Source organism: Microtus ochrogaster, linkage group LG3 (assembly GCF_000317375.1).
Source record: "Microtus ochrogaster isolate Prairie Vole_2 linkage group LG3, MicOch1.0, whole genome shotgun sequence".
NCBI lineage: Eukaryota > Metazoa > Chordata > Mammalia > Rodentia > Cricetidae > Microtus > Microtus ochrogaster.
This window is the reverse complement of record NC_022029.1, coordinates 41,162,177-41,179,614: the sequence shown is the minus strand read 5'-3', so window position 1 is coordinate 41,179,614 and position 17,438 is coordinate 41,162,177. Positions and strand designations below refer to the sequence as shown.

At 41.9% G+C, this 17,438-nt stretch overlaps 1 protein-coding gene across 1 annotated transcript in view; it reads left to right on the top strand.

The window, feature by feature from the left end:
- Positions 1 to 7,900, top strand: part of Itprid1 (ITPR interacting domain containing 1) — a 118,552-nt gene extending 110,652 nt beyond the window's left edge. Inside the window, exons 12-14 of the mRNA XM_005360799.3 lie at positions 2,447 to 2,574; positions 3,770 to 3,881; positions 4,538 to 7,900. Coding sequence (XP_005360856.2) covers positions 2,447 to 2,574; positions 3,770 to 3,881; positions 4,538 to 4,822 — 525 coding nt within the window. The 3' untranslated portion in view covers positions 4,823 to 7,900. The remainder of the gene's footprint in view (positions 1 to 2,446; positions 2,575 to 3,769; positions 3,882 to 4,537) is intronic.
- Positions 7,901 to 17,438: the final 9,538 nt, after the last annotated feature.

Sequence of the window (17,438 nt, the reverse complement as noted above, 5' to 3'; positions counted from 1 at the left end):
AGATGTAATTTGGTAACTTCTGACAGTCAGGGAAAGAGATGGACTTCATTTTTATCTGTGCAGGAGCGGTGTGGGCATTCTAAGAGAGGAATGAGATAGAGGGGAGAGCAGGGACTCAGTGAATCAGTAGAAAATGGCGAAAGGCCAGTGGGTATGAATGCCGGAAGGCCAGATACGGTTGTGAGCTGACTGTCTTTCACTCACTCTAGTTGAAACAGAAACCACCAAACTGCCATGATCTTGGCCTTGTACCTGTGAGGATAAAGATTTTTAAAAGTCTTGGGCTTTCCAGAAATGAAGGCACAGGATGGTGGTTTCCATGACCTGTCGGTAAATTAGTTTTATTTCATTTACTTCTCCAAAGCCCTCACAAGTCCATCCTCCACAGAAGCTTCTAGTTCGCTTTATTTCAAAGGAATGACTCTTGGGTCCTTAAGAAGGACGCCTTTGGTTTATACAACACACCTGTTCACAACTGTGAGCCCTTTTAGTGACTGCTGTAATGAAGGAAGGCCGGAGTCTGTGCCTTTGTACCTCCCTTCCTGGAAGTGCTAGCCAACACAGTTCTCAGCACTCAGCAAGAAGTTTCTTGCTTCTTTCTGTAGCAGATGGAATCTACTAGAGATCCACAGCTCATCAAAATGCAGAGAATAAGTGAGCCTTGGGGTACCAGAAAGGACATCCCTGCTTCTAAGGCTCCAAAAACTTTCCGGAAGAGGAGGTGAAAAGATTCTAAGAATCAGAGACTAGAATGTCTGCTGTATGGCAGTGTAGACATGACAGAGGTGTTACACCCATGAATTCTCACCAGCCTAGCTGCCTGCACAAGACCACAAAGACAACTCTTTACATTCTAGCATATATGGGGGAAAATTAAAGAAGGCCTTACCCCTAGATGAAAAACTATGAGCAACCAGTGCTTGATGAGATTGAGAGATAGTTCTTCTTCCCCAAGTACTAGATCCCAATATTAACTAGTTATTTCTAAATACATGCATATAAGGGCAAGAGAAGGCTGTGTGTGTGTGTGTGTGTGTGTGTGTGTGTGTGTGTGTGTGTGTGTGTGTGTGTGCATGCACCTGCGTGTATGTTCTGGAAACCATGAACTTTCTTAGGTGTTGTTTTGCCTTCAGCATAGTGGGTGCACCTTAACCTACTGCCACTTCAGCCAGCAACTGTGACTCTGCAGTCACCAGCCTGCTTCTCTGGCAGTGGCCTGGCCACTCAGGCCACAGCCTGGTGGGAATCTTGTTCCTACAGGCACTGGCTCTGCCATTGTTGCTAAAGGTAGCTTTAACTAAATCTCTATGGTTCTATTTATAAATAAGACTTGAGATTCAAAGGCTGAGGTGAAAAACCTACGAGCTCAGAGTGGTTGAGTAGCACCTGGCTAACCTTCTCTCCTTGCTAGCATCTCTGAAAAGAAGCCCCCCTCCCCATTTGCCAAACCAAAAAAGGCACACCACTGGAAATAAAATCCCTACCTACTATTTCCAGTGCAACTTTCTATTTCTTCCCAAAGCCTTCTGACACTTTATGATTACTTTCTGTCAACTAGTTGCTAACTCTCCCTCTTGAGCTAAGGTTGATTTTATTTAATTAACATGAATGCAAATTTAGGGTTCACAGTGTGATCAAATATCTTCCAAAACTTAGGCAAGAAATTTAATTGGATGATAGTGGGTGGTCATCCAAGGGCCATGGCAACTCCTCTCTATCTGATCAACTCACTACTGGTCAGAATTATTAGCTGTAAAGAATTCCATAACTTTTGGAGGTTACAAGAATATATCAAATCAAAACATCAAGAGACAGCAAGGGTTAAAGACTGACGTAGTCTGGAGGCAAGAAGAACTCAAGTCTTGATTCTAGATCATAGAGAGCATGGGTGCCTAACATTTTTCTCAGTTGGGATTGTTAGATGGGTAGAATGGATTTTGTGGAGTTTCCTCTTCAAGGACTATGGCTAAGCAAGTTAAAACTAGTAAAAAAAAAAAAGTATTCTAAGCAGATTGTCCTGAGCAAATACACATGAGTAGATGTGTTTAGTGTTCTCGATGCTGAGTGATGGGGTACTGTGTACCAACACTGAGCAACATTAAAGGAAGCTCCATTTTTCTAAATGTAAGTCTGCTCTCTGGTAATTCTGCCTCTTCTCTGTGCACTTCATTGCATCTCTATATTGTGTAGGACTGGCTTGGGCTTCCCTGTGCAAAATTAATTCTCACCCAAGTACCACTCAGCAACTGGTCCCCTTTGTCTTAGTCAAATGCAACCTCTAATTTCGTCCAAAGTCTGAACTGGGCTTCCCTGGCTCTTCTAAAAATGTTAGCAGTTGGGCTTCTTTGCAAGCAATGAATTCCAAATGGGAAGGAAGGCAGAGCCCAGCCCTCCAGCCATGTGAGCAGAAAGGTCACCGCTCTCGGGTTTTCCTCTTCGTTGCCAGTGCACAGTCTATGAGATGGAAACCATGAAGATGGTGTGCCAGAGTTTCCAGGAGCACTTAGAGGAAATGGAGCAGCACTTTGCAGAACAGCAGGCACTCTTTCACAGGGACATGTCAGAAGAGGAAAGGTAATTATCCAAGGCAAGCATCTAAGTAAGTACCAGACCACACACCCGGAGCAAGGGAAGGTAATCAGGGCAGGCCAGGTGGATGAGCATGATGGGGCAGGGCTAATGAGAAACCGGCTTGCTCTTCCTTTGCTTACACAGTATTAGCTTTGCTTTCTCAGTGTGAGACAGAGGAAACCGTCACTGGATGGGCACACTCTTATTGAAGACTGGGGCTATTTGGGAAGGTTAGAAGAGGGGCAATCTTCCGGGAGAACGGGGAAGGCCAGCAGGATTTCTTTAACCGATAGGAATGGGACTTGCACAGAAGCAAATGCTAGGGGGTTATTAGGGTTTTGAAATATGCAGTATTGTCAGAGGGGTTAAAAATATCACCAAAATGGATGCATCACTGATCGCCTGTGGCTGTGGGGACAGGTTTTAACAGTAAAAGGCTTGAGGGTTGTGTGTTCTTACTGGAGAGATGGCGTCTTCTAGAGCTGCATGGTGGTCATCCTTGTCCAACTTGGTAGTTTTCTTATAAATGATGTATTGTATCTTGAAATAGGTAAACATAATGCCTAAATTATACCCAAATAGGATTTCTTTTAAAAGAGGGTGTGTTGGGGATGCAGCTCTATGGTAGGGCATGTGCCCAAAGCTTCCCTTTCTAGCTAGATGTGCTTTGTGTTCTCGAAGCTAAAAGAGTGATGGGGCACTGGGGACCATCACTGAGTGAGATTAAAGGAGGCTCCATTCTTCTAGGTGTAAGTCTTAGAATGGTGAACAGGGTGGGGGGTACCTGTTCTACTAACAGACTTACTTCTACAGGCAAATCAAATAAGGAAAGCCAAAGTCTTTTTTGAGGAATCTCGGGAACCAGAGAGATGGCTCAGTTGGCAAGGGCACTCGTGGTGCCCAGGCTGACTACCTACCTGCGCTCCATCGGGAGAACTGCTTGCATGTTTCTCTCTGCTCACTGCTCTCCTCATGCAGTGTCAGGCATAGGCATGCCATGCACACACGCATCCACACGCTAGCGCCCCCCACTCACATACACACACACACACACACACACACACAGAGTGAGAGAGAGAGAGAAATACACAAGAAACTGAGCAGACATATCAAAAACAGGACCCACTTCATGAGAGGGACATGAAAGACGGCACCTGGCAGCGATTTTGACGTTTCCTTTTGTATCATCTTCATGCAGGGAAGAGGCTGAGGACCTGAGGACTTTACGAGAGGCCCTGAGGCAGCAGGTTGCAGAGCTGGCCTTTCAGCTAGGAGACCGAGCCAGGCAAATCAAAGAAGGGATCCTACTGGTAAGGGGTGCGGTGGAGAATGGATGCAGCGTGGATGCTGAGTCTAAATGTCCCCAGCCTGCTACTCATGGGAGAGCTGCTTTAGATAAGAAACCAGTGGTGTGACCGTTTCGGACTGTAGCACTGTCTGATACATGGTCATACCAGCAGTGTAGACATAAAGAGATTGGCCCTGCTCTGCTCATGCCCACACCGCTGTCAAGCAGTGGCTGACTCGGGTATATAGCATCTTTAGTCTTTCTCCTGCCATCTAAAGGAGAGCAAAGTACTATTAAAGAGCTAGTCCCCATGTTTCATGTGAGAACAAGAATCCCGAATATCAAAGCTTGCCTTTTGAGCCAATATAAGCTCTGCCACACTATACCCTGCTACTGGTTCAAAGCGCCCATTGTAGAAGACTTGCTCAACCTGATTCCTTATACAACTCAGGACCACCTCCCCAGGGTGGTACCGCCCACAGTGGGCTGAACCCTGCCACATTCATTGTTAGGCAAAAGAAAGAGGCGCTCTGATGGAGGCATTTTCTCAATTGAGGATCTTCTTCCCAGATGACTCTAGCTTGTGTCAAGCTGACAGAGAGCTAACCCGTGCAGCATGTCACCGTGGCTATATTTCTGTCCTGCTCCTTACGCGCTCCTTTTTGTCTTTTCTTTCAGCATCTAGACCGACTCTCCGAGGAACTACCTGAACACTATGCAAATCTGCAACAGTATAACTGGACAGAGGGAAGACATGGCCAGAGGTCACGTGTTCAAACCCACACTGTGGCCCCTGATTCTGTCCTTCCTGCCAGCTGTGGGCAGCAGACTCCCTGCTTGGGGGTGATACAGCCATTTGGTCTTGGTCACTCTGACCTTGAGATTAGAGGTGGGATGTCTCTTCAGTCACCAGCTGTGACAGAGTCAGGTCCTGGTCCTTCATCAAGCAGTGCTGGAGAGTAACCTCTGTTAGACCAGACAGAGTTTGATGACCTTTGTACAAGATGGAAGCCCTCAGAGCAGCTGTAACCAGGGAATCCAAATCCTATGGACCCAACCACTCTACAATTAAATTCAGAGTATCTTAATATTCAATGATTACATAATAAGGAGTCAACCAGCATGTGCCCGACCGGGGTATGTTACAGTCACTGAGTAGCTTACGGCCTCTATCCTGATAGATTATGTGTCCTACCGGAAGACACAGAATATAAACACACATATGTATCTATAATGAATCGTCAACATTTAAAAAAAAATGGTCTCTAGCCTAATAGAACATGTGTGTGCCTTAATGAAGGAAGCCAAATACAAACACACACTTATTTTTATAATGAAAAATCAAGATAAAAAACAGTGTGCCCTTATTTTATGAAAGATAAGTTTCTGAGTGTGCTCAGGTACCTGAAAGGCATGTTCAGAGATTGATATTACTGATGCTGGAGTCAGCTGTGAGCAAGACAGAATGTCTGTGCATCAAGAGTTGGATAAAGTGGGAGAAACGAAACAACAAATAAATCCCGTTCCCACACAGACAGTTTGTGGGAGAGACACTCTGTGACACGGGAGGAAAGTGCCCTGGGGGCCTCATCTGGGCCAGCTATTAGGAAAAACTTGAAGGTAAGAAGCTGGGAGCCCTAGAGAGTTCAAGTTCAAGAGACTGGCAAGCAGAAGGGCATAAGGCTCACAGGCTGGGGTGTAGAAATGTCATTTTTCCGACTGTGGTGGATGAGAGTGAGGATCTAAGTGAGGACCCTGGCTCCCTTCAGGTCATGGTGAGGAGTCTAAGAGTATGTAGTCTTTCAAGTGCAACAGAAAGTCTCCATAAGTGGTAACTATTGATTTTGTAGCGTCCTAGCTACCTTTCATAATCACAAAAGATACCCCATGGAAACTACAGAGGAGAAGGGAGGCTGCTGGCTACAAGCCTATTGCTTATTGTTGTCCCTCAAGTCAAAGACAAAAGTTGTGCAGTTGTTTCCTTCCGGCTTTGGGAACAGCCTGGCTCCTCCTACAGGAGAACTGCATCCAGGTGGCTACAAAAGTCAAACAATGAGAGGAGTGAGGAACGGATGAAAAATGAAAGAGTCACAAACAGCATCCTGGGCACCCCCAAGGGGAGCTTTCTATTCGTGGGAGAGGATGTGTGAGCAGAGGACACTTCCTAGCTAGGAACCTAAGACAGTAGTCCTTTGGAAACCATCCACTAGCCTGTTTCATTCTTTATTGTCCTGCTTTGGTTGCTATGACTTCAGCAAGGCCCTGATTCCTGCGGACCATCCACTGTCTCCCCTACTGTATCCCCCAGAACGTGGACATCTCTGTTCACACATTTTCCTCAGCATTTATATGCATAACTTGGCCTCAGTGCCAACCCCTTCCAAAACTCCAGCCTTCCGTCCTCTTGCCACAGACACACACACAGACAAAGCCATCTGCCTTGTCTCATTGCGTCCTTGATTGGCACCTCAGGAGCAGTCACTGCATCACTGCTGCGTTTTGTCGTGGTGTGGCCTCCAGAGTTCCCCATAACCAGGTGATGGCACAATGCCTTTAGCTTTCCTCTCTCTGAGCTGCCATGGCAACTGAGAAACTGTCTCTGCCAGGCACCAATGGGGTCGTGTCTCCCTGACTCAGGGAGAGGACCTAAGAAGTGATATGTCAGAGAACTAAGAGAGTCATCCCAAGACTATGATCCAGAGCATGTGTTTCTCCGGCCTGGAATCACTACCCCCTTTCCTTTCTACTGCTGTCTTACTTTCCTGGACACACATCTCTCTTCTACTTCCCACATTATGATACGACTTCCAGCCCTTAACTGACTTTTAATTGCTTTTTAACATTCTAAATTTCTTCGTTTTCTGTGCTTTCAACGTTCTTCTTGGTTCAGACTTGGTCTGCATCTGCCTGCAGCATTATGCCTGTGCTTCCTTCCCTGGACTGCCTACTACCCTGGCAGCCATGCGCATTATGGTCTCAAGCTTTACTTTGTTCTTATGTCAATCTGAAATGCTGGTCCTCTGAGCCACCTTATATATTCCTACATCCCTTCACATCACAGGCTGTGTATGCACAGATTCAACCGGTCACACTTCAGCGATATTAATAAGAGAATCACATATGCATTATAGACATTGCTCTTGCCATCATCCAACTATTTTGTAACATATATATTCTTTTAGTAGACACTGCAAGTAATCTAGGGATGATTTAAAGAGTTCAAAGCATGCCGATGTGTGTGTTTCGTGCAAACACTGCATTGCTTAGCATAAGGGTTATTGAGCAGAATAAATGCAGTAATTGGTTGCAGTAATTAACTCAGTATCCCTCAGAGAGTAAATGCTCAATATATGTTGACTACTATTGATGCAAAGGCCAACACATCAGTAAGTCCAGTGTGATTATTACCTTCGTTCTGTTGAGAAGGGGGTCTGGGAGCAAAGCCGCTTACCCTGGAAGAATATTAACAAATGCCTGAGGAATGGACGAGCAGAATAAAGTAGTGCTCTCAAGAGACAGGGAAGAAGATGACCTCATCTCAGAAGCAGCACCATTTCAAGCTGTAGGAGGAACTATTTTGCACTTAAAAGGCAATGTGTGTGGACCATTTCAGCCATCAGGCAGATGCCTTCAGGTATGAAGGAGGAGAGAGCTACCCATGGTTTGGATGAAGAAAGGCAAATGGAATCCCCAAAGAGCTCTACATAGTCAGAGACTAATTCTCTAACAAAGAAGATAAAAGGGAGTAAAATGTAGAAAGGCTTCTATGTCTCACCCAGAACTTTATTGCCTTCAATGACTGATGCCAAATATCACCTAGAATTCCAGCCCTTGGCCTTCGCATTCAGACTGTTTGTAATCACTGGCTTTCCTGGTTTATGTGATAAGCATTTTATCTCCAGCTGTTTCTGCTTTTCTGGAGGACTCTGATAGTGAGAAAGAGCTTGAAGATCTTATGAAAAAAAGCTTGACTTATAAAAAGGTATGCTGAGGCCTAGGTTTGTTAATAAGAAGCAATGGAACTCTGGCAATAAATCTGAAGTTTGATCCAATTTTACGACTAATTATTTGTATTTAATAAACTAAGCTCTATAGATCTCAAGGTCGTCGCCTATAAATTAACACAGATGATGCTTATTCAGCCCTTAGCTGAAGCCTGGAATGTTGCCAAGGCTCAGGAAGTAAAGACGGTGTTTGTCATTAGCAGGATGACATGAATAAGAGGAGTAGTGCCATTGGTTGACCATCTTACCCTTAGCTGAGTGCTGCAGTATCTTGTCACGTATCTCCACAACAAAATTCCAAAGTAGAAACTCATCTATGCATATCAGACACACACCCCCACACACACATACCCCAAGACTAGTAGGGAATTAAGCTGACACTGATTCACTGATTTTCTAGAACAAAATGTATCTTTTTTATTTTATTGATTTTTATTGATCTCTACATTTTTCTCTGCTCCCTTCCCTGCCTCTTCCTTGCCCTTCAACCCACCCCCAAGGTCCCTATGCTCTCAATTTACTCAGAAGATCTTGTCTTTTTCTATTTCTCATGTAGATTAGATCTATGTAGATTAGATCTCTTTTTTTGTTTTTTTTTTAAGATTTATTTGTTTATTATGTATACCTACATGCCAGAAAAGGGCACCAGATCTCATTACAGATGGTTGTGAGCCATCATGTGGTTGCTGGGAATTGAACTCACAACCTCTGGAAGAGTAGTCAGTGCTCTTAACCACTGAGCCATCTCTCCGGCCCCTAGATGAGAAATCTTTAAGACTCTTTAAGATTCTGTCAAGCCTTGAGAGTTTATGTGGAACTCACTAATGCACCCAACTCAACCAGAGTAACTCTGTTTTGCTTCAGGTAAATACTGCTTAGAAAAGCTTGAAAAACTTTGCCCACTGACCACATTTGACTTTTGTAATGAAATAGGTTCTGTTGCTTTCATATAAAACGTTTTCCACCACATAGAAATCATTTTAACAACATTTAGCTCATAACTGCTGCCACGCTGTCAGGATAATAACAAGAACCCCTTTGCATTTTCTGAATGACACCAAACTGTTTTCTGTTTTCTCTTATATGTTGATCTTGTCCACAGTAACTCTTGAGATCTTAGATCGTGTATTTATAAATAGAAATAAATATAGAAAAACCATTGTAATACCTTCAGGAAATGAATAACACACACACACTCTCTCTCTCACACACACACACATCCTTTACGTGAAGCTGAAGCCACTTTATCTAAATTACTTTTTTTCAATTAATTATGCATACATGTCTACATTTAGACATAGACACACAACGGACGGGAATGGAACTCAGGACCTTGGGCACAGCGGGCGGCACTCTCAACCTCTGAGCCAGCTCTCTGGCTGTTTACTTTATCTAAATTAAAAAAAGAAAAGAGTAAACAAACTTCCATTTTAAAAATCTGCCAAGAAACAACTTGGCCTCGTCTGTGTCATATTCCAGGGATCTTCCTTGTGTGGATTTTACCCCCTGCAGATTTTAGAACTCAAAGTTGAAAGCCTTGATTAGAAGGTCTAATTTCAGAAATATCAGTTGGACTTCAAGCCACATATTTCCTTTGGTTTTGTTATGCTTGAACAAAGACCCAAGTTGCATGATGGAGACAAAGAAAACAACCTTGAAGGTTGTTCTTATCCAGAACTTATGCAAAGACCACAAAGATTTGTGTAAAGAAATTCATGTTTTAGTGCACAGAAAGATATTCTGCAGAGCATGTCTCGCAAGATTTTTGTGCACTGAACATGTAAAGGCCATCTAAAGCTTTCTTAGTTCTATTTATTTTTCTGTAGACTCAAACCTTAGTTTTCTTCAAAAGAAAGTAATTTTGCTAACACTGAAAAACGAAGCCAAAAATATTCTCAAATGACAAGATAATCTGTTCTGGAATTACTCATTCTGTGTTGAAGAAGTAATTGCTTTCTGTGAAATGAAATGGGATAAAATAAGACATTAACAAAGAGGTCAAAGAATCAAAGTTATTCCTTCTTGGGAGGAGATACTTCCAGGGTGTTTTCATGTGGGATTGCAGGTTGTGTATCTAATTTCAAATTGGAATTTGAGCAACATGCAACAGCTATAATGATAAGAATGTCAGATTATTCAAATTGATGTCAAATCTCCTTTTTTGAAAATTGGAGATTGTAAATGGAAGCCATCTCTCCTTAACTCAAACTCAGCTTGTCTAATGTTTTACCCTTTTAACTAAAGATCTCTACTAATTCTTTGAGAAGTTCATACAATGTATTTTGGCCGTATTTACCCCTATTCCCCCAGCTCCTCCAAGATCAACTACCATTTTTTTAGCCCTGCCCCCAACTTTGTGTCTATATTTTGTTTTATTTTCAAATAACCCATCATGCTCAGTTTGTGCTGCCCATGCCTTCCTGAATATGAGGCAATCCACAGAAATGTGGTTGTCATGCTAGAGGCCACACCCTTAAAAAAATTACCCTCCTTTCCCCAGAAGCCATCAACTGTCCATAGCTCTTCAATTAAGGGTGGGGACTTAACTCGTATGCCCTGTGTTAGAATGGACTTTTTCTTGTAAAAATATTCTGCAGGCAGTCACAGTTGTTTTGGGTTCATGAGTGCAGTTGTTCTGCCATGTCCAGAAGACACGATTTCACTCTAATCCTTCCTGGAATCTGCTCATACCATCTTTGCACCCTATCTTCTATGATGGTCCCTGAGTGTTGAGTGGGGTATGGTACCGATGTGCCATTTGTGGCTGAGCAATTCCCTGACAATGTTCTCTACCCTTTGGCCAGCTGAGAGTTCTTGGATTAACCACCACCTACTGCACAAAAAAGCTCCTCTGATGAGGTGTGAAAGCCAAAGCAACCTGTGTTTAGAGAAATTCAGATTTAAAGATCAGTTCGATACTATGTCTGTTTAGCATAACGATAGTAGTATGTTCAACCCTAGGGTCAGTGAACAACCAACCATGAGTTTTTGACCAGATATACGTTATCGCTTATGCAGTGGGCCTTAAATCTATTCAGTTAGCAGTTGGTTACTCCCATAACCCATGGATGTATCTTACCACACTGGTCATTATTGCAGGACACAGAGTTCATATCTGGCAAAGATTGGTGATGACTTCTTCCTTTAGCAGTCTGTGCAGCATCTTCCAAAACAATAAAAGCAACAGAGAGGAAGCTTCTAGTCAGTGTCAATTATTTCTCTATGCCCTATGACAATTGTATCTTCAGCAATAGGGTCTTACCATTAAATTCTGGTGGGCAATCAAAAGCAATACAAGTAACGTGCTTTATGTGTGGGAGGGTCTGGGAAAGAAATAAAAGAAACAATTCTGTTCACAGTAGCCACACACAAAATAAGTACTAAAATAAACTAACCAAGGAATTGAAAAACCTATAGAATGAAAGCTTAAAAATACTGAAGAGAGAAATTAAGAAGCCTTCAGAAGATGGAGAGACCTCCCATGCTCATGGATTGGTAAAATTAATATTGTGAAAATGGCCCTAATAGTAAAAGTAATATATAGATTCAGTGTAACCCCAATTGAAATTCCAATATAATTCTTCACAGAAATTGTAAAACTTAAAATCCATGTGGTGGTACAAAAGTCCCTGACTAGCCAAAACAATCCTGAACACTGAAAAAAAAAACATGTTTATGGTTCCTGTTTTAATTTATACTGAAGAGCTATGGTAGTAAAAGCAGCATGCTAGTGGCACAAAAACAGACAAATTGGTTAACAGAATAGAATCAAGATCTCAGACATAAGTCCATACTTCTAAAGATCCTTTATTTCTAACAAAAATGTCAAAAGCCCATATTGAAAAAAAAAACAAGACAGAATCTTTTGCAAATGGTGTTGGTAAATCTGGATTTGAGAATGAAAATTGGTTCTTCTCTCTCACCCTGAGTACAAACAATTCCAAGTGGAGCCAGGATCTCAGTGTTAGACCTGAAACCCTGAAGCTTCTAGAAGAAAAAGTGGGAGGTACATTTATGGATGTAAGTTCTGGTAAAGGCTTTCTGGATAGCAATCTGGTCTCCCAGGAAACTGTACCAGCAAGAAATGGAACTTCATAAAATGAAAAGACTTCTTATTGCAAAGAAAACTGTCAATCAAATGAAGAGGCAGCCTACAAAAAAGAAACATTTGTGCCAGCTGTACATCTGGTGGCAGTTTAGTGTCTAGAGTATATGCAGAACTCAAAACTAATACCAGGAAAATGAACAACCCAATTGAAAAGTGGGCTGTGGACCTGAACAGAGAGTTCTCAGAAGATGACACATGATGCCCCAGTCATATTTAAAAGATGCTTACCATTCTTATCCATCAAGGAAATGAAAATTAAAACCACTTTGAAGTTTTACCTCCCCCCTGTCAAAATGGTCTACTTTTAAAGTATTGGCAGAACACAGGTTTTGTATGGGATGTTCCCTATCTGAGTTGGTGACAGGGAAAGAAGAGTCCATATCAAAAATCATTTCCAACTATGAAACTGAAGACCTTTGAGAATGTAAGGTCGTCCAGTACTGCTGACTCCTGGTAACTCAGAACCAGACCTTGCACTGCTGCTCACTAGGAAAATGGAAGTGAACCAGCACCCACGGAGGCCTTGCTCACTCTGCCGCTCCTTTCTGCATTCTCAGTATGTCTAAGAACTATTTAGTGACTAGTAACTATGTGCCAGAACCACAGGGTAACTAACTCCATTCATTTATTTACTAGAACCTAAAATGGTGGATTTGGAAAAAATGACAGATGATGGGCATTGAGACTCTGCTGGAATCTCCAGAGAATGAACTGTAGAAAGTTGTCTATCAGCTATGAGGAAACGAGGGTACCAACCAAAGATTTCTAGATTCACAGCAAAGTAAAATCAGAAAACTTACAAAGCAGATTGGGGAAATGTCCCAGGAGCTTGGTTTATCTTAGAAGACAAAGACAGAGACACAGAGAACATTGAAGAAAGAAGCAGAAGTTGCACATGGCAGCAGCTGAAAGGGAACGGCTCCAGGAAGCATTTTCTGCTCAACTTCACTGGAACAGCAGCAAGACATATTTTAAGCAGAAACCTGCTGAGCGCTGGAACTGGACCCTAGCAGCCCCAGATGCTCCATGACCACACACCTGGGGAAGGAAAGCAAAAGAGTTGGGACTGTACACTGAAGTCCAGTCAACCGAACATTCGCCTTTTTATTTATTTATATTTTTCTGACTAAAGGGAGGGCTTTAAAACATATATTAGCTATTTGAGAATAGCATGCAATGTATTTTGATGTATTTTGTTTGCATTCACTTCCTCAATTCTTTTCATACCCAGACCCCTTCCGTACCCACCCAACCTGTTGTCCTTTTCTTTTCTTGAAGCCATTGTGTATGATATACACTGGCCATATGATCTTGGATGTGTGACCGTCCAGCGGTTGACCTAAAAGGGGAGGCATAACCTTAATAAAAATCAACTCACCTTCTCCCAGTAGTTATTAACTGCCAGTCGCTCCTCACCTGGGGATGAGACTCTGTGTCCACCTCCCCTCTCCTTTTGCAGATTTTGTCTGGGTTGAGCTGTCACAATTATTCTGAGTTCACAGGTGTGAGCACCCTGCTGTGTCCGGAAGACACTGTTTGCTCCCAGCCTTCCACCACCTCTGCCTCTTACAATTTTCTGCTCCCCTTTCTACAATTATTTCCAAGCTTTTGAAGGAAGGGTGTGTAACAAATGTCTCATTTAGGGATGAACATTCCATGGGTTCAACATTCTTAGACCTCAGGGAAACTGGGTTGAAACTAATTTGAGATTTCATCTTACCTCAGTCAGAATAGCTAGGGTTAAAATGATGGCAAATGGTGGCATAGATGTGGGGGAACAGGAACACTAACTCGCTGTCGGTGGGCATGCAAACTGGTGCAGCCACTATGGAAATCAGTGTGAAGATTCCTGAAAAAGCTGTAAATAGATTTACTACAGGACCAGCTCTATCACTCGTGGACAATACCCCAAGGATGCTTTTCTCATTCATGTCCATTATTGTGCTATGCACAATTGCCAGGAAATGGAAATGGCATAGATGTTTATCAACTGATGTGTAATGAAACTCTGGTACATTTACATAAGGTAATACTCTTCACCTGTGAAGAAAAATGAAGCTATGAAACTCAAAGGGAAGCTAGTGGAGCTAGAGTCAATCATTTTATGTGAGATAACCAAGACCTGGAATGACAAGCAATGTTTATTTTATCTTATAGGCAAGGGGTAGCTTTAAATCTTTAGATATGTATGTTTCACTTGGAATACCAAGAGAGATCAGGAGATTAGGAAAGGGCCATAGTTGGGGGTGGCTCTCAAGGGAGGGGAATAGTACACAGTGGTGTAAAGGGTAAGTGGGAATTGTAGAATAGGAAGAAATAAATGAGGTGGAGAATGGGAGGGAAGAGCAAAGGAGGAGGTTCAGTAAGGAAAAATTAACAATAAAGACTTATGAACAAAGGCCATATGGAAATCTATAATTATAGAAGCTTCATAAATTACATAGATATGTACACAAATATACATACCTTGTAAGAGGGACAATGCCCTTAATAAACATTACAGGCTAACAAACTAAAGGCCTAGTGCCAGGGATGGGTTTTCTCTTTTAGACTTGTTGCCCAGTGAAAACCCACAGACCCCCAAACGTTGCAGGATATTGCCGATGTTCTTAGTTAACACTTTAGAACTTAATAGGCCATTCCTGACTGTTTTGTCTTTAAATACCTCCTGAAGACCACAAGTCCACCAGGAATCTTCAGGCCTTCCAGGTTATCAGACTGGTACTGTTGAGGTATTCAGCCTTGCAGACAGAGCAGTTCTCAGTCTTTCCAGTGTGTAGGTGGCTAATACTGGATGACCCAATTTGTATCTTGTGAGCCAACCTGGAAAATCCCTTTGGTAAAGTACCTTCATTATGGTCCTTTAGTGAACCCTGACTAATGCAAAGTGTGTTTGTGTTTCTATCCAGGATACCTTATATCATAATAACCATCAGAAAGTGATGTGGTGGAAATCACCTTTAATTACAGCTTGGGGCAGGGCAGGCAGATCTCTAGAACAGCCTGGTATACACACAGAGTTCCAGGCCAATTAGGTCTACATGGTGAGATTATTTTGTGGCTGGGTGGCTGGCAACAAACGAGCATCTCTGCCTACACCTAGCTTCATTGCCCTTTCTTCTCTACCATTCCACTAAACTTGCTCTGGGAAATCGATGACTTCTAATAGAAGATAATCAAGTTACTTTGTCTTTGCTTGGTTCACATAAGACTTTGCAGCACAGCGATTAGAAAGTTCCTGTATAAAAACATTATTTATCTCCCACACATTGCATTAAACTGGTCCTTTGTTTATATAATAAAGAGAGAAAACTCACCAAAAATAAACAAAAAGTTGACTATATTATCAAAGACCACATAAGATTATTTGAAAGGTTTGAAATGAAGCAATAGATTATTTGGGCGACATGACAGTATTGAGAAAGAGCTTAACATTAAATAGTGGAAGCTATTGTCAGGTATTTGTAGCTAATATTGAGTTTATTTGCAGAAATTGAAACTTTGGACCATGCTTTGCTCAGGGAGATCACCCATTTTCAAGTCACTCCATTGCCTAGATATTTTCTCCATCTCACTTGTTTCACTATCTGTCTGTTTCTTAAATCCTGTTCTAATTGCCTACTTTCTATACTGAAGAAGGACACTTAAAAGAAATCCCACACTAGCTCAGAATTGAGAATAATAAAGGGTTATTTATTTAGGGGTAGACTCACAGATCATAACCCTCTGCTGAAACAGAGAATAACAACTGATTCCCACAGCCGGAAAAGAGGCCAGATGTGTGCTTTACATTGGCATAAATGGTATAAGAGGCCACGCCCAAGTGGGCGGGTAACTTAAAGGCTGCTGGCACTGGTGGTAGGAATTCCTACAACACTATACATAGATGTTCCCAAAGGCTTTCTACTTCAATCTCTAGGACTTCCTTGGGACTTGAGCACCAGATTTAAACTGCTGTGACATTCAGTCCCTTAGATTGATCAACTATCAGATCTTTGACCTTTCCAATAGAAGGCAATCATTGTTGGGCTGCTTGGACCACAGCCTCTACACCACTCTAATAAATCTCATATATATGTATATGTGTGTGATATGTACACACATGCATATATATAGCTATATATGTAAATCTTTTTTATATATGTATAGTTGCACATATGTATAGTTACACAAGTATATATGTATATGTTAGTTTGTTCTATAATTATGCTCCTTTAGAGCACTGGTTCTCAATGTGTGGTTTGCAATCTCTTTAGGTGTCAAAGAGTTCTTTCACGGGAGTCTCATAAGACCATTGGAAAACACAGATATTTACATTATGATTCATGGCAGTAGTGAAATTAAAGTGATCAAGTAGCAATGACAATAATTTTATGGTTGGAGGTCATCACAACATGTGAAACTATATTAAAGGGTTACAGCACTAGGAAGGTTGAGAACTACTGCTTTAGAGAATCATTACTAATATACTAACTAACAAAAACCTGTAAAACAGGCATGAGAAACTTCCTTTCCTGTTACTGGTCAGGGGAGTCCAAAAGACTCCCTAAACAATATAGGTTGCTGTTGCTGTTCTTGGTTGCTGAAGACCGCACAACTTTAGACACAGGACTCAGAAGATCTGAGATAGGTCTAACCAAAAGCCTCCTCTTTGAGCACTAGTTTTCATTGTATCTGAAAGTTCTGTGCAAATTGCCAAGGGAGGAAAGCTAATAGTAGCCCTATCTTGCTGTGGATAGGAGCCAAAAGAATGACCAACATGACAAGAAATCCCTAAATGTGATAGTGACACTCATATTTTGGAGGTAACCAGTAAATGTATAATCAGACCTAAATCTTCTCAACAGAAATGAAATCATTCTTGCTCCTATAAAACTAGTCAACTTGCTGTGAGGAGGGACATATGCATCTTAGAATAGAATCTATTGCAACTTTCATATGACAGTATAATTCCTAACTGTACTTGAAATATTTGTCCTTATATCCACAGATAAGTATATCTCTTGACCTTCATCAAAGAATCTTATCTTGGCAGCACACAGACACTATTACATAAAATTAGAGATGGACAAAGTGATGAGAACAACTGGTCATGTGGTACCCAGTCCCAACAGATAACATCTACAACACAACCTTCCCTCTTGAGTGCTGTTGGATAATGCTCTTGTACACTGTAAAGATTTGTCACTCATATTAGTTTAATAAAATGCTAATTAGCCAGGAGCCATACAGGAAAAACAGGTGGGAAAACAGACTAAGAGAATTCTGGGAAAAGTGAAGACAGTCAGCCAGATACAGAAGAAGCAGGATGAGAATAGCTTACTGAAAAAAGGTACCAAGCCATGTGGGTAAATATAAATAAGAATTATGGGTTAGGGCTGGAGAGATGGCTCAGCGGTTAAGAGCATTGCCTGCTCTTCCAAAGGTCCTGAGTTCAATTCCCAGCAACCACATGGTGGCTCACAAC